The 22,766-nt window shown below is 32.2% G+C and overlaps 1 protein-coding gene across 1 annotated transcript in view; it reads left to right on the top strand.

The window, feature by feature from the left end:
* LOC134710621 (proprotein convertase subtilisin/kexin type 4-like) overlaps window positions 1–22,766 on the top strand; it is a 58,582-nt gene that overhangs the window by 7,746 nt on the left and 28,070 nt on the right. Inside the window, exons 3-15 of the mRNA XM_063571004.1 lie at window positions 2,111–2,191; window positions 2,684–2,812; window positions 7,025–7,089; window positions 8,946–9,034; window positions 10,623–10,795; window positions 12,395–12,598; window positions 14,798–14,901; window positions 15,922–16,031; window positions 17,177–17,294; window positions 17,846–18,150; window positions 19,081–19,137; window positions 19,877–20,308; window positions 21,375–21,428. Coding sequence (XP_063427074.1) covers window positions 2,111–2,191; window positions 2,684–2,812; window positions 7,025–7,089; window positions 8,946–9,034; window positions 10,623–10,795; window positions 12,395–12,598; window positions 14,798–14,901; window positions 15,922–16,031; window positions 17,177–17,294; window positions 17,846–18,150; window positions 19,081–19,137; window positions 19,877–20,308; window positions 21,375–21,428 — 1,921 coding nt within the window. The remainder of the gene's footprint in view (window positions 1–2,110; window positions 2,192–2,683; window positions 2,813–7,024; window positions 7,090–8,945; window positions 9,035–10,622; window positions 10,796–12,394; window positions 12,599–14,797; window positions 14,902–15,921; window positions 16,032–17,176; window positions 17,295–17,845; window positions 18,151–19,080; window positions 19,138–19,876; window positions 20,309–21,374; window positions 21,429–22,766) is intronic.

Here is a 22,766-nt window from a genome sequence, read left to right as displayed (position 1 = left end):
TAAAGGGCATGTATTATCTTTATCATGACCTGCTTTCATTAAGCAGTCACGCTCTGTTTCTTTGATACCATTTAGAGCATAAATGTTGGAGTTAATATCTTACTGAGGCCAAAACATAGTTCAACAATAAATCTTAAAGTTATTCACCCTTTCTCTAGAATTAATAGCAATTGAATAAAACAAATTGAAATAAGCCTATATTGATGAACCAGGGGTATGTCAAAGAACGTCTCGTTCTTTTTCTAAAAAAAGTTCATCGGAAGGTACCAAGACCTTGTTGAAAAACATTCTGTATCAACTTCTCAAATAATACGCGATTGTCTTGATGTATATACTCTGCGTTCTGATGTTGTTTTTCATCTTAACAACATGTTTTATATATTGTTCTTTCATTTGTCTTTGTTCTATTATTAATAGTACTTTCACTGTTGAATGGTTTTATGTGATATCCGTTTGACGTGGCTCGGTACTTATACATCTCGTCAATGTGTTTGTATTGGCTTTAAATATTTTTGGTGGTTTGTTTTATATATGCGACTCTTTGTATTTCTTTTGTTCTTTATATATGCGACTCTTTGTATTTCTTTTGTTCTTTATATATGCGACTCTTTGTATTTCTTTTGTTCTTATAACGTGACTCTGTACTTTAAAAGATCCCGTCAGTATGATATTGGTCTATTATATGTCATTATGATATATTTCTATTATGAATTACTATATACGTTGAACCACAAGCGTCAAAATCATTCAATCGCGTAGTGGAATTCACTATTTTTGGATGCTCATAAATTCTATCTATATCTTTTGGACTAGTTTTAATCTCGGTCTATTTCTGTATCTTATTCTTACATACTTTTGATTTTTTAACTCTGTATGCTAACATTACCTATGTTAATTGCATCAAATTGTTTGTATGCACATTGAACGACAAATTTATGTGACGTATACACATTTTCTGACGTCAAACACTCAAATCAATCAATGTGTTCGTTGATAGTAGATGTTTTTTTGTTCTGTTAAATTGTTCCTTTTAAAATTGTTATACGATGATGACTGATGTATCCATATTTTGACTATATTATTAATTGTGACTTTTTATTTAACGCATCATGTAAATATAACGGAATTTGATGAGACTATTATTGAAGTGAGAGGGTTAGCGCTATAGAACCAGGTTTAATCCACCATTTTCTACATATGAAAATGCCTGCACCAAGTTAGGAATATGTCCATTCGTTTTTGATGCGTTTTGTTATTTGATTTTGCCATGTGATTATGGACTTTCCAAATTGATTTTCCTCTGAGTTCAGTATTTTTGTGATTTAACTTTTTGGATATAACTATATGAAATGTAAGTTGACAACAAATAAAAATGTATTCATGTAAAGGTATGGTTTATATTTATACATGTAGTTTGTTTTCGGCAAAATAATCCTGGACTGTGTTGTTTAAACGTAATATAAAGTCAATAGTTACTGAGAATATCAGTTCTTGTTTCTGTTAATGTTCGGTCCTGGTACGTTAGTACCACGTCTGTTACAATCGTCTCGCGTTTCTTTTAACTCACGTCTGTAATCCCGAGTCCCACGTGCACGTTCAGGTATAAAACATACAATGAACCCTTTAGATAATCATATGTATAGCACAACGTTGCTGTCTTCAATTGATGATTATTTTAATTTGATTAAAAAACACGCTTTGATTATACATTATTTACAATGCTCCAAAGATTGTAGCGCTCAGTTTCTGAATGTGTGTACCATTTGGACAAAACCAGACACTCAAAATGTTTTTGAACATTATTTAGATCGATGTGTTGTTAAATAGTTGCATGTTCACAAATGTAAGGTATGTGGACATATGCTATGTATTTCAATCAAATTGAAATCAGTGTAAAGCATTATCAGAACAATATTAACTAATCGGCGAAAATGCCAGAACAGTACCATTTGATTCCAGAGCACAGACAAGTTTGGAAGTTTGATCTTGATTATGCTAAGTACATGTAATTGGAATAATGTTTATAATAAATGCTGTGTTCAATGTATTAAAACCGGCACACCGAAATGACTACATTCGTATTTTAACGTTGGTTAATATTTAATTGTAGATCAAATGGGTACAACAAGAAATAGGCCATGTCAGAGTAACAAGAACTTTGGATACAGAATGGAGTAATCTTTGGCATTTGGTATGTTCTTCAATTACAAATGTCACCAGCAAACTATTCATTTAAAAGTAATTTTTAATTTCAGAGATACAAACTTTTAATGATGTCTTATGGAAAAAGAGTACAAATAGTCAAGACAATGTCATACATAAATAGTTTTTTTTTTGCAAAAAAAAAATTTAGTTATCAACTCGACAATGCAATGTTTCTTTGCTGGGGTTTGTATACCCACACCAAGTGGTCTTTAACTTTATGTTTTCTTGTATTTTTATTTTTTTTGCATTTAGGGTTAATAGTCAGTTTAGCTCACCAGACACAAAGGTTCAAGTTAGCATTTTAATCTCTTGACGTTCATCTTTATAATTATATCATCTAATGATTTATTAAGATAACCCTTGTCACATTATTTCATAATTATTTTAAGGAAAATCATATCCAAAATGTAATGTAATGGTCTTAAAAAAAACACAATTGTCATGAATTAATTAAATGCACGAAAGAAATCATTTTCAGAATGGTGATGTTGCACCAACAATGAAAGTTGAAAGCGCCTGGTCAGCAGGTTACACTGGTTCTGGTATCGTCATTGCAGTGTTGGACGACGGATTGCAAACAGATCATCCTGATCTTGCTGCAAATGTTGTAAGTATCAGATATGACATTTATTGATAATGATATATAATAAGATAAAAAAAAATGCAAAAAATATAAACCTATTTTTTCATCTATATCCTATTCCTTTCAAGCTTAAACCGCAATTTATTCACTAAAGATCAGTTCGAGGCACTATTTTGATCGAAATCTGATACGGGGCTTATTTAAAAAAAAAGTCAGTATGTTACCATTAAAACTTCATTATACTTGAAAGATACATATTTGTCTAATCCGTTGTAATAGACCCTCGTTTCTTTGACTATATCGTCATGGATGGATGGATGATACAGACGATTATCTTTGATTATGCTTCGCATACAACATACGTTTATTAACTTAAAATATATATATATAAATAATGGGATAATTAAGGTAGTTAATTAATGACCGTGGCTAACTTGTTTTGAATATGATTCTAAGATTTTTGCCTATAAAAATCAAATGTCAGCAATGATTTGACATCATTTTTATGAGGTTCACTCAATACAGGATTTTCTTTAGAAGGAAAAAAAAAGAAGTTAGCAATATTCTTTATAAAGATTATGCTCTCTTACTAAATAATTCAAAATTTGGTGACTATGTTGAACGATGATATCCCATCGAACTAGAAGTAAAGAGTTATCAAAGGTACCAGGATTATAATTTAGTACGCCAGACGCGCGTTTCGTCTACCTAAGACTCATTAGTGACGCTCAAATCAAAAATATTTATAAACCCAAACAAGTACAAAGTTGAAGAGCATTGAGGATCCAAAATTCCAAAAAGTTGTGCCAAATACGGTTAAGGTAATCTATGCCTGGGATAAGAAAATCCATAGTTTTTCAAAAAGTTCAAAGTTTTGTATACAGGAAATTTATAAAAATGACCAACTTATTGATATTCATGTCAACACCGAAGTGTTCACTACTGGGCTGGTGATACCCTCGGGGACGAAACGTCCACCAGCAGTGGCATCGTAAGGACACAACAGATACAGTTGAGTCTATCTCATATATTGAATTACATCTAGCAATCGATTGAAAACAATTAAAATCGAAAAAAGAGAGATGATTTCAGTTTCCTAATTGTGTACCTTTCCATTTCTATATATGTAGCAACATTCCATAAGCATCTGCATACGATATATATATATATCTAAATTGATACGATATTCCCGTGCTTGTATTTCCTATCATGCTTTTCTTGATAGAGGGTTGTTGCTCACAAGGAAGCTATTAAATCAAGAGTTTTTAATTTACTATTTACCTGATTTGTTATTTCATAGGCAACACGACGGACGCCACATGTGGAGCAATTTCTGCTTACCCTTCAGGAGCACCTAAGATCACTACTATTTTTGGTTGAGTTCGAGTTGTTTATTCTTTAGTTTTCTATGTTGTGTCATGTGTACTATTGTTTGTCTGTTTGTCCTTTTCATTTAGAGCCATGGCATTGTCATTTTTTTTTTCGATTTATGAATTTGACCGTCCCTCTTGTATCGTTCGTCCCTCTTTTAAAATCATAGTGCTTTGAAAAATTTCAAAGAGAGGTAATGACAATGAAAATGAAACAATGATTAATTGGCTGTGTAACAGTACTACAATATAAACAGCTTTTGGAAAATAAATCAATGATGATGTCATATTACAATGCATTAAGTATAACCCTTCGTGTCTCGCCGTTGTATACAACAGAGAGAGAGACCATATAAGAGAAAAATTGATGTTGAAAACAGTTTCACTCATGATACATAAGTTTAGCAGGTAACATTTGTCTTTGAAGCTAAACAAAATCAGAATAGTCAGTGGTGTTTTGGTGAGCCTATCCAGCAAACCTATACGACGAACGATTGCGTTTTTTTTACACTACTAAGTGTTAACTCTGCACAGTGTATGCACCTGACAAGCCTCTTAAAACATGCAAGAATTGGAAGCAAAACACAAAAGGCAGATATATTTGCTTGTGATGAAAATGACACTATGCAATTGACAACAACCGCTGAAACGATATGCTGCAAGAAAGCTTCTAAAGGACAACATTTCATAGTTCCATGGTCTCTGCGAATATCTTGTTTTTGCAGTTGATGAAATTGATAGAGTAGAGACATGATATTCAGTCGCAGTTAAAAAACGTTTATAAAGGGCGACTCTTATCTCACCTGGACAACTATTAATGTTTAATTACCATCCAGAAGGTGGCTATACAACACAGACATCCCCGCTGATTTTGATATACCACTTGGTGTGCATCTTGGATAATATTCTTTGAAAAAAAAGTGGAAGAGAAAGTTTAATTATACATGATTCAACATAGGTTATGCATCTTTTAACATCAGATACTGGAAATATTTACCCGTTACTCAAGTGGAAGAAGCTGTAGTTAAACGTTAAATGAATGATGTGGCTTTTTTTATCTATTTGAAGACCAAGTGTTTACCACAGCTACGGTTCAACATAGACCATAACCGTAGCTAAATAACACCGACATCACCGTTTTTTGACCATTATATACTCTCTATTTCTAAATATCAAATGTAAGAACATGTTAGAATAAGAAAGGATTAATTAATATTATCTAAAAGTTTACAAAAATCTAAAACGTAGCCTTGCCTTCTAAAAGCTTTTGAACATGAAACCTGGATAGCTTACAAAAACAAACACAGAACCTCTTATTTTGCTTAGAGATGTAACTCGCATTCAAAACCATGAATATCTATTGATAAGTTGACAGAAGGGGTATAAGTAGGTTGACAGGTACAGATATAACATTATAAAATAGTTCTTGGTTTTAAGTCTAAAAACATAAACCAGTAGAGTAAGGGTTTCTAGATACAGGGAAATATAATGGACATAAAAAAATCCAAACAATTTGGCAAGCTTGCCTTGAGTGGACGAAAACAACAAGAATTGTTTCATTTCTTTGACTAAATAATATGCTCAGCTCAATCTGACAAATCTATTTTTGTGACAAAAGGCAAAGATGGTTAGACAATTTCTTATAATGCATATGATAATCTTAGTCAGTGTAACCACTAGGAAGCAATCGCAATAATGTTTTTCATACAGATGTGCAGCTTGACGGGGATGTACGTCAGTATTGACATCAGCTCAGAAACTGATGTAGTTGGTTTTATTATATCTCTATTCAAGACACTAGCTAGCAAAAACAATTTTGGGTTGCATTTGGAAAAGGATGGCAATGGCTTCAGATTCGCAAAATTGATCATTCTGATGGCCAGAACTGCATTGACTTTGCCCTTTTCATACGTTCATCGGATGTTACACTGTCATTACTTGGAAGAGCAAAATGGAAAGCAGTCAGCATGATACACGTGGAGAATAATTGATGACGTAACCGAGGGGTATATACAACTAATCACACAAACTGGCATTTGGTCACTTAAGCTGATATAGTATTTGTGTTGTTATTTTGTACGTACCATGAACGATTCCAAGTTTGAAGTGCTTATATGCAAATAAACACAGTATGACGTTATTCCAACCAATAGAGCTTACCTGTTTTAGCACATTACACGAGATGCATTTCAAGTTGGTCATATGTGTGGACAGGTATTCACACATAAACACTATTTACAGAACTTATCCCGATTGATTGGGGATGTGTAAAGGAAACACATCAATTGGGCTTTGGACAACCCATTGACAACAATAAGCAGACATTGCTGCAATATGAGGAATACAACGTTGATGAACACGTATTCTTGAATATGCAAGTGTTATAGAGCTGACCTTAACTGTAAACATTGCGTTCCGGTAGTTATTAAAACGAAATACATCGGAAAATATTGAAGAGGAATACATCATTCGACCTCTGTGTTTATCTTTAAAATTATTTTCAAATTCCTGTCTGTTTAACATATTTTAAGGTCATTTTTAGTTGTATTTCAAGAGTTTCAACCACGTTAAACCAGTTGTAAATCTTTTTTCAATCACTACTATTTAGTAAAATGATGTCACTTCTAAATTCCACATGGCCACCGTGCAAACATGTGTTGCCTACCCCTCTATTATGCTAAGATTTAATAAAGAACGTTTGTGTCAAATCCTAAGCTTGTATCACCATTTCATGATTATGTCAAATTTCAGTACTAAGCCGCCCGAATACTATGTTACACATGAGAGTCCATGTTTTTCAGATATATCATTTTGAGAGTCTTAAATTATTATGTGATATTCATTAATTCATACTTTTGTGTTTCAGGATACTGTTAATGACATAGATATTTATACTAGCGATAATGATCCTTCACCACCTGCAGGCGCCGGGTAAGAATTAAGTTTGCTTTATATACTAAAAACAAAATATATAAAAGGCCACTTCTAATGTACCAAATTGATAAAGTATTAATTTCTATAGTTTATGTCACAGTACTCTGTTGAATATTATGAATACTTTAAATAACTACAACATCAATTGATGAGACTGTTTATATGTCTGTTTAGAAATTCAAATGACCCGTGTATTTTATCATTCCAAGCGACCATTTTCATATTACCAACTTTTGACTCCGAAATTTTTATTTTTTCAACAAGTAACCTTTCTGTGTGGTATGACATCTTTGTAGTCAAGCAAGAGAAACACAAATTAGAAAATTCAAAATCTAGATTTTGAGGGAAAGTTAACTGTTTAATGCTTTATATAAATAACTAAGTCATCATGGTCATCGAAAACCGGTTAACTTATCCCCCCAAATTGCACTGATAATATATTTGATTTATTACTTTGGGTTGCTCGTAATCAGTCGAGAACCAGGATATCCTACTACTAACCTGTCGAAAAAATATCAAAACTCGGGTCAAAAGTCAAAAATATGAAAATGAATTAGTAATCAATGACTGTAATACTTTTTCTGTCTATGAAAAAATACATACAAAATGTGGTGCACACCGAATAACCCACTTAGAAGGTTATATTAAAGTTTGCACCACTTTTTGATTAGTTATTCGATTTGACCCAAAAAAAATGAAGTCATTCCTTATAATTTAATACTAAATTCAAATTTAAAGGAGTAAATCAGCTATATTTTTTTTTTATTAAAAACAGCGAAAATACAAACTTAAATGGAACATTCTTAATGGAACGTATTGTATGAAAAGATTCAAACGATAGGAAAACAACCGTCATTTTCCTGACTTTGTACAGGCATTTTGTATTGTAGAAACGGTTGATTGGACCTGATTTTGTAGCAAACTAAATCGTTCAATTGCATGGAAGTCGCAAATGATACCATTATTCTAAACAAAACAGAAAGACATAATCATGATAATAGGTAAACAAATTGGGATACAACAGCCAACATAGTGTTATAGTCTAAATCTTTGTAAACCAAAAAAATATGTCAACAAAGATAAACAAAAAGACGTATAGACTAGGCAAATACACACAAAAAAGGACAAGAAGACAAAAATGTACCAAAGGACAATCAAAATATAATCATAATTCAGTCATGGTACAAAAGTTATTTTATACATGATATTTCAGTCATTGCAAATACTTTATAACATATATTATTTTAGTCCTGGTACACAAATTATCGTCACATATCATATTTCATTTCTAGTACACAAGTTACCGTTGCATAATATATATCAGTCATTTTACACTGGTTAACATTACATATTATATTTAAGTCATGGTACACAAGTTGCCGTGACATATGATATATTTCAATCAAGGTACACAAGTTATCTCAACATATTGTATTTCAGTCATGGTACACTCGTTATCATGACATATTATATTTACTGTCATGGTACCAGTACACTAATTATCATGTCACATTATATTTCAGTCATGGTACACAAGTTATCATGACATATTATATATTTCAGTCATTGTGCATGAGTTATTATAACATATAGTATTTCAGTCATGACATATCATATTTCAGTCATGGTACACATGTTATAATGACATATTATATATTTCAGTCCTGGTGCATGAGTTATCATGACGTATTGTATTTCAGTCATGGCACACATCATCATGACATATTATGTTCACAGTCATGGTACCGTACACAAATTAATATGACATATTTTATTTCAGTCAAGGAACACAATTGATCATGACATATACTATTTCAGTCCTGACACACAAGTTATGACATATTCTATTTCAGTCATGGTACACAAGTAAGTGGATTAATTGCAGCGGTGAAAGATAACAACCTTTGTGTTGTTGGTGTCGCATTTAGTTCCACTCTCATAGGTGAGTGTGACAGTACAGAGTATTACATCAGTTCAAAAAGCTAGATAAGGAAGAAATTTAAAATGATATATTAAAATATTGTAATATAATAATATATCACTACAATTTGGGTTTAATTCATAAATGATTAAAAGAATTTTTTAGAAAGAGCCGATATATAAATAATTATATAAAAACAACCGTTTATTTACATGGAGGTGAGACTTTTGAGTGAACCGTGCTAAAGGTACTGTGACAATGAGATAAAGAACAGCAAATAAAATGCTTTATATTTGCTTTTTGACTGTTTTTGTTGTTGTGCATGTACATGTACTAACTTTGTGTCATGGATGAATACCCAATATCCTTTGTTCTACTATTGATACATACACTGTTATTGCGATAAACAGTACAGTAATGGATTGTGATGTCAACGCTTATCAACGCTGTAATATAAGCATTATGTATCTAGCCTGTGTCTAGTTATTGGGGTTTTCTTTCACCATTTTGGAGAAATACTTATCAAACTTCTTGCCAAAACGAAATTATAAAGTGCTGTGTTCTTTAGAGATCAAATATATAAGAGCTTCTATAAGTGTTGAGGGGTACACATTTAACTACCTATTTGCAACCGTCATAATACTAAAAATTACTATAAAGGTTGCACTTTGTAAATACAGTTGTCAAACCAACAATCTTTACAGTGTTTCAAAAATGACGTAGATGCGTCACTGTTTTTAATATCCCGTAGTGTTTGTCGTTGTTGTTTCGCAGTTGGCATTTTGTATATATGTTACAGTAAATAGGTGAAATTAGGAATTACATGTAATAATTAAAATTTAGGAATTACATGTAAACCCCGATGCACTTAGTAAATACAAGTACTTCCTGAAATGGTCCAGTTATTACCAGTAATTACAAATTTTAAAATGATTTTTTACACCTATTTACTAACTCCTAAAGCAATGCTGTAATATGGTCAGCTTATCAAAAGTCAGGGTTATACTAACTATAGAAGATTAGTGAGCACTCTTAAAAAGTTATTAGACTAAAATGAACCTTTTTTTTTGTTATAGGAGCATTAGCATATATAAAAATTCATTTGTTTTTGTTAAATCATTATTGAAAATGATATAGTGAAATTATAATTCACTTTAAGCAGTCAATCTGGATCTATTTTACTAAAATAAGCTGAGAAACTGGGTTGATGAGTTGTTTTAATGGTTTCTCGGAACCCAGTATATCGACTACTTCTGTTGATAGACGCAAACTCGACAAAAAGGGGAAACAATATTAAAATTTTGAAAAAAAAAAAATTTGATTATATGGAACGTACGCGCAGACGATATATGACATATTCTAAATACATGTTTTAACGTTGTATTCTGCCAGTTTCATTAAATGGAGATAACGATTTTGTATTTAAGCTCAGATGGCATCAACTGGTGATTTGATAGGCGAAAATAACATTTTACAGTCTCCACTAACGCGTCGCGTTTAAACTTAATTTGCGACCAGAAAATCACCAACTGATGTCGTCGGAGCTTAAAATACAATATACATTTCTCGCCTTATTCATGTTACACAAAAAAGATTTATTCTTTTAAAGGAGTTCGAATAATAGGCCCACATGCTATTACTGATTCAGAAGAAGCTCAAGCTCTTTCTCACTATTCAACAAATGTTGATATATACAGCAATAGCTGGGGACCTACTGATGGAACTGATTTTAAAGGTCCTGGTTCTTTGACAAAAAACGCATTGTTAAATGGAGTGACTAATGTAAGTAATTATTTTGATCTTTTTTGTTTGTATCGTTGGGTTAATGTCTTATTTACATATTGACATCTAGTTTTTCAAAAATATAAAGTGTCCTGACGTTTGAGAAGTTGCACATTGCTAGTAATTTCATTTTTGATTATGTTCTACACGTATCTACGTCGTGTAAATTGTATATCTCAGTTTAATTCTTCTAAAATTTTATCATATATTAATCCTAGTAACCTTTTCATAATTGAATGATAACCGAAAAAAAACGGTAAAATAATTATAGTGTCAGTTGAATAAAAAAAGTGAATTAAGGTAGACTTACATTTGTGTTTATATGTTTTTGCAATTTCACCCTTTCTAGACCAATAGTTTAAACAAAATATGATTAACATGTGGTTGTCAATGATTCCGTAAATGGTTTTGTTAAGATAAAGGCATAACCTTTATCACATGTATCAACTAAGTAGATAACGCGCAAACAGATGACACTATAATTGGGAGATACTCGAAAGGATTGTCGGTTTATCCAATCGATCGAGTGTCGAATTTTAAAATCGTTCTGCAGTTATTGCCCTTTAGGGAAATTCATGAACTTTTGTGTTTTGGGGCATTATCTTGAAAATAGTGATGGATAAAGATATACTATAATGTTTGAAATAAATAAACAAGTAATAGGGATCTACAAATAACTTTGACGAGGCATACCTTACTCTTTGGTTTCAAAAAATAAAGACATGCAGACTTTTTGGGGAAAAAAACCATCTGTATATTTTATGTTATATGTGTTTTTAATTTGTGTTACACTTCTGTGGTTGGATATACTAGTTATAAAACATTACTTAGACGTTTAATTATGAAACATTGAAGGAAGATGCGTTCAGTCAATTGAAAAAAAACGCGTATTATATTGAATACAAATTGACATTTTATAATCATAACATATTATTTATCTACCTAAAAACATACTGAAAATGATAGATGTCGACGTTGAGAATGTATGTTCGTACTGATGTAATATTATATTGTTTCATAGCTTGTCTGATTGAGATATATAGATAAGATATGGTATGAATGCCAATGAGACACATATACATCCAAGTCACAATGTGCAAGTAAACAATTACAGGTCAAAGTACGACCTTCAACAGGGAGCCTTGGCTCACATCGAACAGCAAGCTATAAAAGGGCTCCAAAAAGACTAGTTTAAAACAATTCAAACGCGAAAACCAACGGTCTGCATTTTTGAGTAATTAAAACGTGCATGTTTAAAAGAAATTCACTATATTTTACATTTTTTTATTTGCATAATTATCAATTTGATTAGAAGAAAGATAGCTGACTCAATCTTCAGATCTTTCATAAAGCATGCCCTTCTTAACACCCATGCTAGCTAATCGTACTTCTGGTCATCTCTAAATGCAATGAAATGTTTTTGAAAATCCAGTATTAGGCCGACTATTTACTCGACAATTTAAGCTGATTAAACATATTTTATAAAGGTTGAGAGGGGTCATCGCTTACCGTCGGAATCGGGATAGTTTTTGAGCAATAAAAACCTTTTAGAGCTTTTTTTGGTATTCAATATTTATTGCAACAATTAACACATTGCAGGGAAGGAATGGCAAAGGTGCTATTTACATATGGTCAGCCGGTAATGGAGGAACACAGGACAACTGTAATGGTGACGGATATGTTAATAGTATATATACTATAGCCATTTCTAGTGCACAGATTGGCCAAAATGCATGGTACTCAGAAGTATGTGCTCCTGCCTTAGCTGTAGCATATGGTGGCAGCCAAGATGACAGATTCTTGGTAAGTCTAATATTTTTCCATGTGGGAGGGAGTTGCAGAGACGGTAATCAATAGTGTGCAACCCATCTATTATGCGCGTATATTTTTTATTAATAGTAGGTATTTGATTTCATGAGTTTATTAGAACTTTTTTCAAATTTTCAATTGATTTTGATATTTATTATTATGACCTTATCTAATTGCGAATTTAGTACTGATCTGTGTTGACCGACACATTTACGTTCGTATTCCAACGAGACCACTAGTATTTTGCATGTCCTCTCTATTTATAGGGCGTTTAAGAATTTCTTTACTGGGCAACCGTTACACGTACTTGTGTTATTAAGCACAAAATATTTTCAGGGAATACCCTTCACTAAGCACCTTTCGAACTATACATATGAGAAAGCAAATATACAAAACATTTGGCAGCAATGAAAAATGCTTCTGCTTATCTGAGAATAGAATGGCATTTATTCAAACAATATCTGCATAAATCTTTGTCTTCGTTGAACCACAACTTACCTAAGTCTAAATCTTCGTAAAATTTGATCAGTAATATTTCTCTAATTCTTTCACGATTTATCCTTTCCCTGACGTGTTGATTATTATAAGTAAAGCAACGTTTGTTCCCAGTTTTTCATTGGTCAATGATTATGACGTATTTTTTTCTTTCTTTCTCCGAGAGCTCTGACTTTCTTTTTCTGACAAGATGAAAAGGCGACCATTATTGAGTACGTCACATAGAAAGTAAACATCTTTTGCAGATCATGTAAAAAGAAGGAATACACTTGACTACACATTTTATAAAGCAATTAGAGAAACAATTCCGCCACAAAATTTCGTGTAATACGATATTTATCCACTCTCCTCGACAGTTGAATCTTATATCGGCAAGCCTTGGGTTTTTTAAAAATTTGGAAATTTAACTGTCACGAGATGATATATATCGTATTACAGTCGATGCAGTGGTAGAATCTATTTATAGTGCAAATAGTTGTGTTTATTTTTCTAAATATAGTAACATAGCTATAATTTGTATAATGTCAATTTTATCATGGAACATTTTCCTGACATTGACCTAATATTATATATATGTATGAAATTCTCTACGATAGATAATTCAGCTGATCAGTAAATTTCAATCTTCATGCCTTATATATCATGTACTGTGTTACGACCCTAAATAAAGAAGGAAAGGTAACACCCGGCCACCGACCGAATGCTTTATTTTGTGTAAAGCAAGGTAGGCGAGTAGTCTAACGCGGAGGGTAAAGTGCAAGGCGATTTGGTGCCACGATATCTCAGCAGCATCTAGGTCAGGGTAGAAAAAAATGATTCGGCAACTTTTCAGATCGAACATTGTTTGGCTAATATTAAGACGAATTAAATATACAGAATATGTTATCAGCTTTGTATCACAATCACTAGTGATTCGATCGAAAACGTCTGTCGTAGTTGTGTCACTGGTTCAGACGTACTTGTATATAAAGTTTGGTTTGTATAAATCTTGGTCAAATCGATTGCAAAGGGGACCTTCAGCAGAGATATAACCCGAGCTTAATCATTCTTCCATTAAGATCCATGCTGTCGTAGAGTCTGCATGTTTGCGAGATATACAGTTGGTAAGTATTCACCACCTTGTCGAAAGAGAAAGAGACCAGTCTTGGGATAGTGTCGATCATTTTGATTTAGAATATCCGAAATATTTGTTGCTGGAAGTCAAATAAAAAACAATATAGGTCCAAGCAATCGTGTGGTTTATTCAATCATTTTAAATGGTTTCTAGAACTACATGTATAACGGATAATTTTCAAAAAAATGTCACATAGCATTAATTTTTATTCACCGTTAACTATATTTACACTCGAAGAAAAAAATTGACAAGAGTAATTTCTGTAAGTAGGTCTAAACCAGTGACAACTCTACAACAGATTAATCAATCAAATCACGTGCAGTGGTAATGATACATGGCTGTATAAATTCAGTATATACAACTCGTCTAAACATCAGCCAAACAATGTTAGATCTGTAAAGTTGCTTTCACATTTTTTTTGTTTTTCCCTTGCCGGGATTCGAACTTTATATATACATATACATATATATATATGAACAACTAAACATATCCAGTTAACTAAGACGTCTAATGATATATAAACAATAAAATTGGCTTTTGTAACAAAAACATCTTCCATTTAAATCAAAATATATTAATTTCAGACAACTACTACAATAGGATCAGGATGTAAAAGTGATGGTATCCAAGGGACGTCGTACTCAGCACCTTTAGTATCTGGTATAGTTGCTCTTACACTGGAGGCAAAGTAAGTGTTTTAGTCACCTTATTTGAATGAGGAGGCAAATTAAAATCTTATAGTCACTACTTTGGATTTCTCGTAACACTGGGGGCAACATTAGTTCGTTCAGCCCAATTGAATAAAGTCTCTTACACGGGAGGCAAAGTAAGTATTTGTCTTATACTGGAGACAAAGTGAGTTCCCTTAGTCACTGCTTTTCGTGTCTCTAACACTTGAGGCAAAGTAAGTTCTTTAAGTCCCTTTTATTGATTTCCCTAACATTTGAGACAGAGTATGTACATTTAGTCACTACTACTGATTGTTTTAACACGTAAGTTCTTCAAGTCACTGCTGTTGATTTCAATAACACTGGAGGCACAGTAAGTGCTTTTAGTCACTTCTATTGATTTTCCAAACACTGAAAAATGCTGGAGGCATAGTATGCTGTTTAAGTCACTGTTATTGATTTCCACAAGACTGGAAGCACAGTAGTTTTTAAGTCACTTTTATTTATTTTCCAAGTGCCATTGTTTCACATGAGACAATACATGGAAATTAACAAAATAGGTTATCGTAGGGGCCAAGCAATGAGCAGAGGCAAGACCATACTGAGCGCTTTTATCCATTATTTTTATTTATCTAACATTGATGGCAAAGATAATATAAAAACAGGATGTAGTTTGATTGCCAATGTGCCAACGTTTCACAAGAGACAATTTACAGAAATTAAAAAAATAGGTCACCGTACGGCCTTCAACAATGAGCAGAGGCAATACCACATACTGAGCGTAAGAAGCCCCGAAATGGCAAATTTAAACCATATCAAACATGAAAACTAATGGTATGAACATTTATGTTAACAATACTAAATGAAAAACAAACAATATGTTTCCGAGGAATAACGACTACCACTGAATATTTTGATAAAATAATGCTAGGTTCTCGGTATTACATTTTTTCACTTAAAAATGTTAACATAGCATGTTTAGAGTTACTTTTTGTTAATGATATATTTTATTTTCTCTTTCATTTATCCCTCTTTTAAAGTTCTGACCTAACTTGGAGAGACATCCAGCACCTGATTGTTTTCACATCAAATAGGAGTGGTTTGAGTGACACCTACTCTGATTGGACAATGAACGGGGCAAATAAAGAATGTGAGTGTTTGAGTGATAAGGATATCAAAAACGGATCTAGGATGATCTACACGAGTACAAATGCGCACTCGAACAGATCTACATAACCATAATTTAGCATTCACCTTTTATTCTATAAATTACTTACATTAACACGTTGTTGATTGTTGGTAAATAATATTATGTCATCAAAGCACCACAGTTGTAACCATGGTATTTCACACCATCAACAATACTGTGCGTGTGCTAAAATCTTCTATACAAAATCTTAGATGATATTTGTTGAATTTGTCTGTAGCTTTTTAATATTGGGGCGATTTACATAAAAAATTATGAAGGACCGGATAAAATTTATTAACATTTTTGTATTATTATAATAACTGCTACAGTTTTAAAACGTTGAATTGATTTGATAATGACGTAGGCAGTTTGACCATTTTTGGGCCCATTGTATAAAAATATTTATTCTGGGTGTGGTTGCCGATTACCTCAGTAAATTATTGCCGGGGTTAAATGGTCATAACCTGTACAAGCACACTGGATGAATAAAAAGGCGATGATAACATCTCTTACAGAGAGTGTTAACTCTGTGGCATGTGCAAGACACTAGAGAGGAATTCTTATTCGTCAAAAATAAAAGCTTATTTGATACTCCTTAGAGAAACAGATTCTTACAAAGTTACATGTACTCGATAGTTATCGGATTTATCCAATCTCGATAGTTAAAGTAATAAGTTTTAAAGTTCGAGCTTTAATTTAAATATTTTCACAACACATAACACACCATGATAACAAGGTGTAGGCTGTTCATGTAGATGATCTGGAAGGGTTAGAAATTCCTAGGTCAATTATGGTACTTGTATTGTTGCGCAAAACAAATACAAATCATGTGTAAAACCAGATTAGATGAAAATAATTGAACAGGTATGACTGGGGAAAGATGATATTATAAATTAAAAAGAGAATACGTTTCAAATTGTGAAAAGTAATAGATATTATGATTCTTCTAAACAATATGTATGGAATTTGACGCAAACATGAACAAATCTTAATGTTAAACAGGAATGTCAACTTTAAATCATCATCATTGGCTTTATCAGTATTTTAGTCTGAAAAAGAGGGGATTAAATGAAGAATACTAAAAGCATTATATTTTGTATGATTAGTCAGCCAGGTTCTTGGTTTTGGTTTAATAGACGCTTATGCTATGGTGAGTTATGGTAAAAACTGGGTAACAGTACCAACACAACAAACATGCACCACATCTACAAGATCTCCTGCCTTGTGAGTATTCATCTTAGATTATATTGATCAAAGGGCTTAACAAATTATGTAAAAAGTTTGTATGCTTTTTAAAATTTGTATACACAGATGCTTAAAATAAGTTGAATTATAGACCAGTTACTCATTGTTGTGTTGATTTGTACTGGAAATGAATACTTTAGTTATTTTGAAATGTTATTGATCAAAAATTAGATCAGGCAAACTTGCATATGTATGTTGTCTTTGAAGCCAAGGCAAACACATGAATTTCAAATGACAAATGTGCCAATCGTTTGTCCTGACAATGATTTCAAAGTAATAAGATAGTATCCAAATAGTCTAAGTTGTATATCGACGAACGTTTTTCTTGTTTGATGTATGAAAAAATATCAGGCGTATGTTAATAAAGATTGAAACGTTTTGAAATAGACATTGAAATAAGGATATATGCTATGATTGTCAGTGAGATAAATATCCACAAGAGACCACTTTATGTATATGTAAGCAAATACGAGTCACCGTACGCGTTTCATTTAAAATTGTTGAAACAGTATTATGTATATACCTTTCAGGAGCACCACTTCTAATGTCTCTGATTCAATGACTGTAACATCTGGTGACTGTTCGTCGATAAACTATCTTGAACACGTGGTAGCTGACATTACGTTCTCCTACACAGGATTCAGAGGTGTAACACAGCTGTATTTGGTATCTCCATCTGGTACCAAAAGTCATCTTTTGCACTACAGAAATACGGATGCTATAGATAATCAAGCAGCAGGAAGTCTAACCTGGGATTTCATGTCAGTATTTTGGAAAGAAAACCCAATTGGAATCTGGACACTGGAAATAAGTCCAAAGCTAGCAATTGCAACTGGTAACACAATCCAATTTTAACTTTTGTAATTTTGATATCAAAGCGTTATAAAATATTCTCATACGAATAACAAATAGGTTTAAATTTGATACGCCAGATGTGCGTTTTTGTCTACATAAGACTCATCAATGGCGTTAGAAAAAAAAAACAATTGTTAGGTCAAATGAAATACGAAATCAAAAAAAGTATTATAAGCTATAAAAACTTATTGCAAATAAAGTGAAACAAATATTCTGCTTAGCAATTTTGGGAATATGATATTAAATGATTTGTAATTTTATTTTCGACAAACTTTAAAAAAACGATTTTTGCTTATCTAGGGTCGATTTTTTTAATCGAGTTGGACCAATAGTATTAATCTTAAAGTTTGAAATATATTGCCAAAAGGGCATGCTTCTTAGAGCAGGTATAAATCGTATGCATTCCAAGACAACATAGCAGAAGATTCCCCTAGTTAAGAGTAAAACAAATGTATGCCCCGAACAGTAAAACATTCAGTTGACAACTGTACAAAATATGCCATTATTGGTTGGAGTAGGAGAAATTAAAAAAAAAGTTCCTTATCAAATGGCAAATTCAAAAGCTCCAACACAACAAACAAATAGATAAAAACTGTCTTATTCCTTACTTGGTTTTTAAACTGGCTAAATCGCTCACTTACAGTCGCATCAAGTTCCAATATATTGACAACTTTGTGTGAAAATAACATACTGTATGTCTATTAATGTTAGGCTCCTGACTTGAATTTTAGTGGTTGTCGTGTCATATTTTTGTTTTTCGTTTATTCTATCATTATCATCATACTGTCTTTTATACACGTTATCTTACTGTATTTACTAATGTTTCTCTTTTTCATTAACTTTGTTTGAATATGAATAACGCATAGAAATATGAAATGCATGTCTTAGTGGATTAACATTATTTTTCCAGTAACCTTAGACAGCTGGACCCTTACATTTTACGGAACTACAACAGATCCCTGGCCAGGTGGGTATTACTGGATTCCACATTACTAGCAGTTCAAGCTCTAACCAGCAACCTGCTCTTCGCTAATACATGAAATCATTTTAATTTCATTTAACTCAATACAATCTAATTTTTCAATAGTTAAAATATTTACATATGTGATATTTTTATATACATATATAATAACCTTTAATATTAGCACAGCAATGTTTAATCTGCAGATTTGTGGAAGCAAATTTTTGTTTTTCCCACGTCGGGATTTGAACTTTTGATATTTGGATATCGTGAAAACACAGCCTGTACTGTTTCACCGCTCTTAATCACTCAGTCAAATAAAATGCATTTATTAAAAAAATAACCTCTCGGTGGCCTTCTGGTACATTTTCGCGTCAGAAGAATATTTAGCTGTAAAAAAATATATGAGATATACAACATAAGGATGCAATTGATTGCAGAAAAGTAAAATTACCTGTCGTAAAATATCATTAGATTCAGTCACATAAATAATTATTCTATACATGTAATAAGTCTAAACAAGTGACAACTCTATGACAGATACATCACCAGTGACATGCTTATATTCGCTTAAACGAAAAGTATTTGACAAATTTATTGACTAATTGTTGGGTTAATATAAACTTCTAATGCTGGCTCTTAAAAAGGGATATTATGTAGAATTTCCAGATGTTGGCTACCTTATAACGTTTTATTATATGTTAAGAAATCATCAATCTTCAATCTGTTGTTGTTATATTTACAGCACAAGGAAGTAACGTCGTAACAGCAGAGCCAACTACTGCCGATGTAACACCACCAAAAATAACTACTGACACCAAAACAACAAAGACAACAACTCCTGCTGACGCACCAACAACGAAAACAACTACTGCCAATGTAACACCACCAAAAATAACTACTGACACCAAAACAACAAAGACAACAACTCCTGCTGACGCACCAACAACAAAAACAACTACTGCCGATCTAACACCACCAAAAATAACTATTGACACCAAAACAACAAAGGCAACAACTCCTGCTGACGTACCAACAACAAAAGCAACAACAGACACCGTACCAACAACAAAAACCACATTTAATACCAAAATTACATCCCAAAATAATGTAGAAATTACAGTTATAACAACACAAAATAATCCGTTAACATCTACAGTTACATCCAGTACTCCGGGTAAGTTGTGAAGTATTTCATAATTTAGTTTTTACACTGATGCTGATATTTAGAGATAATTTACTGGGGGGCATCTCAAAAGGAGACGGTTGGGTAATGGCCGATTTTGACCTCAAATTTCAGGTTCATCTAACGAAACACTTTTTAAACACTTAAGTTTCTATTTCAATTGATTCGATTAGTTTATGTGAAAGATTTTAACTGATTTAGTCATTAATAAACGCTCTGATTCAAGCTTTAATATGAAAAATCTATCAAATATGCCAAAAAACGTCACTTTTCAGATGGTTTTTGTCAAAAATAAAAGTGGCCGCATCCGTGTTTATACAACTTTTATAATATTAAAATAATATATATTATGTATTATCATCATATACAACTTACATTTCAATAGTATGAATGAACACGAATGCGGCCACATTCATTTCAGACGGAAACCATCTAAAATTTAACTAAAATACTAAAATTTTGAAGATTTCAATAATTAAGCATGACTTAATGATGCTAGTTCCTGATTTATGTGCATTGTATTGTCAAATACAGCCCATATTAATGCAGCAGAAGCATTCTACTTCCCAATAAATAGCTTAAAGATTACATTTTCACAACTTTGTAAAACTGCTATATTTTGAGGCCAAAAAGGGGTCTTACTGAACCTACTCCTTTACTATCTGCTACATCTTTTTCGTTTGTCGTCTTTGTTAGATTACCTTGGGTTGCCCAACAAATCTTGTCAGTATAACATAATTATGAACAACTGTTTTACAAAAGGGAATTTAGCTAGCTATAAACGCTTGTTTAATCCACCATTTTCTTTGGAAAATACTAACACCATGTCAGAGATAACAGCAGTTGTTTTTCAAATGGTCTGTTGGATAATGTCAGTTTTTATAGACTTCTACTTTTTGAGATGCCTTGGAGTTCATACTTTGTGTTATTCTCATTCATTATGTTTATTAACATGTGTTCCAAAAATATCCTTAAATATATATATATATTTATTTCGCATCGAATACATTCTTTTAACTAATATATAATTTATATAACATTTTTTTATTTACAACAGAAACAAACTCCATGAATACAAGCAATAGCAACAACAATGTCAGATCAAGTTCTGGTGAGTACACTTTGTACATAACGGTATACATGATCCAAAGTGTTACATAGTTGATATGTCCATTTTGCTATAAGGTCAGTATTATGGAAACTACCATTGAATTGATATGGTTATATTATAAATTTACTGTTTACAAAATTTATTAAACTATAAGGCATGTACCTTTAATAACAAATCATTATACTAGCTCAATAATGTATATTCGATAAATCTCTGTGTAAACAGTTAGTTCTCATTGATAATGTTTTACAGATAACCCTCCTTTGGGAAATGATTGAACAAATCAATTGGAAAATTCAAAGTCCTGAGCTTTTAAATATGTGGTTTTTGTTTGTTTCTGTGCTACGTATTTGTTTTTCGTTTATTATTTTGTACATACATTAGGCAGTTGTTTTTACCGTTTGAATTATTTTACACGCATTTTTTGCCTTTTTCTCCCTGAATTTGCGGTATAAGCTTTGCTCATCGGTGATGACGTACAATGAGCTCATTTGCTCATATCTTTGTAATTTCAAACGATAGAAACTAACGGTTTGATGTAAGAATAAACTAATGATTAAAAACAAATACGATATACTGTTTAAAAGGACAACCACTAAGTTACAGGCTCTTGACTTGGGACAGCCATATACATTATGTGGCATGCAAATCATAACTTTGGGTGCTAAACCCTGTCCTTACCTTGGAGAGTAGTGTTACAGCATGACATAAAAACGAACTGTACATATAAGTTGAAAAGGCAAAATTAGCTTAAAAGGTCGATACAAATCAAAAAACCACTATATAAAGACACTTAGTACTTAGCTTAGAATTTTCATAGTTACTGAAAGCTAGTGCAAAGCTCTTTGCACCGAATAACATGTTCATGTATTAATGACTTAAATTTATATCAGTTCACATCCAACATCCAAGACGTCATTAACAATTAGAGAAAAAGATAATTGTGCAAAATATGTTTCGACAAAATATAGGGATTTGTATAAACTTCAAGATTATAATTATTTTTTTAAAACCGTTTTTTTTTCTAAAGTGAATATTGATTGGTTAAATATTTCTCAGTGATGTCCTGCCATGGCTTTGTTTGAATTTGTTTGTTAGCGTTTTGGTCATGAATGTTTGTCCCTAATATTTAATTAACTGTGCATTTGTATTCAGATTTTGTAGATCAAATTTATTCGTTCATTGTGTAATCATACATTATTGATTGAGTTAAGTCTGCCAATTGATATTTTATCGTGTGTTTTTCTATGTTGTGATGTTATGCTATTGTTTCAGAAAAAGGGAGAAGGTTTGGATCCATTAAAACGTTTAATCCCGCTGCAAATGTTTGCACCTGTC

This window comes from Mytilus trossulus, chromosome 3, assembly GCF_036588685.1.
Source record: "Mytilus trossulus isolate FHL-02 chromosome 3, PNRI_Mtr1.1.1.hap1, whole genome shotgun sequence".
NCBI lineage: Eukaryota > Metazoa > Mollusca > Bivalvia > Mytilida > Mytilidae > Mytilus > Mytilus trossulus.
Note: the sequence above shows the minus strand (reverse complement) of the source record. Positions and strands in the feature narration are given on the sequence as shown.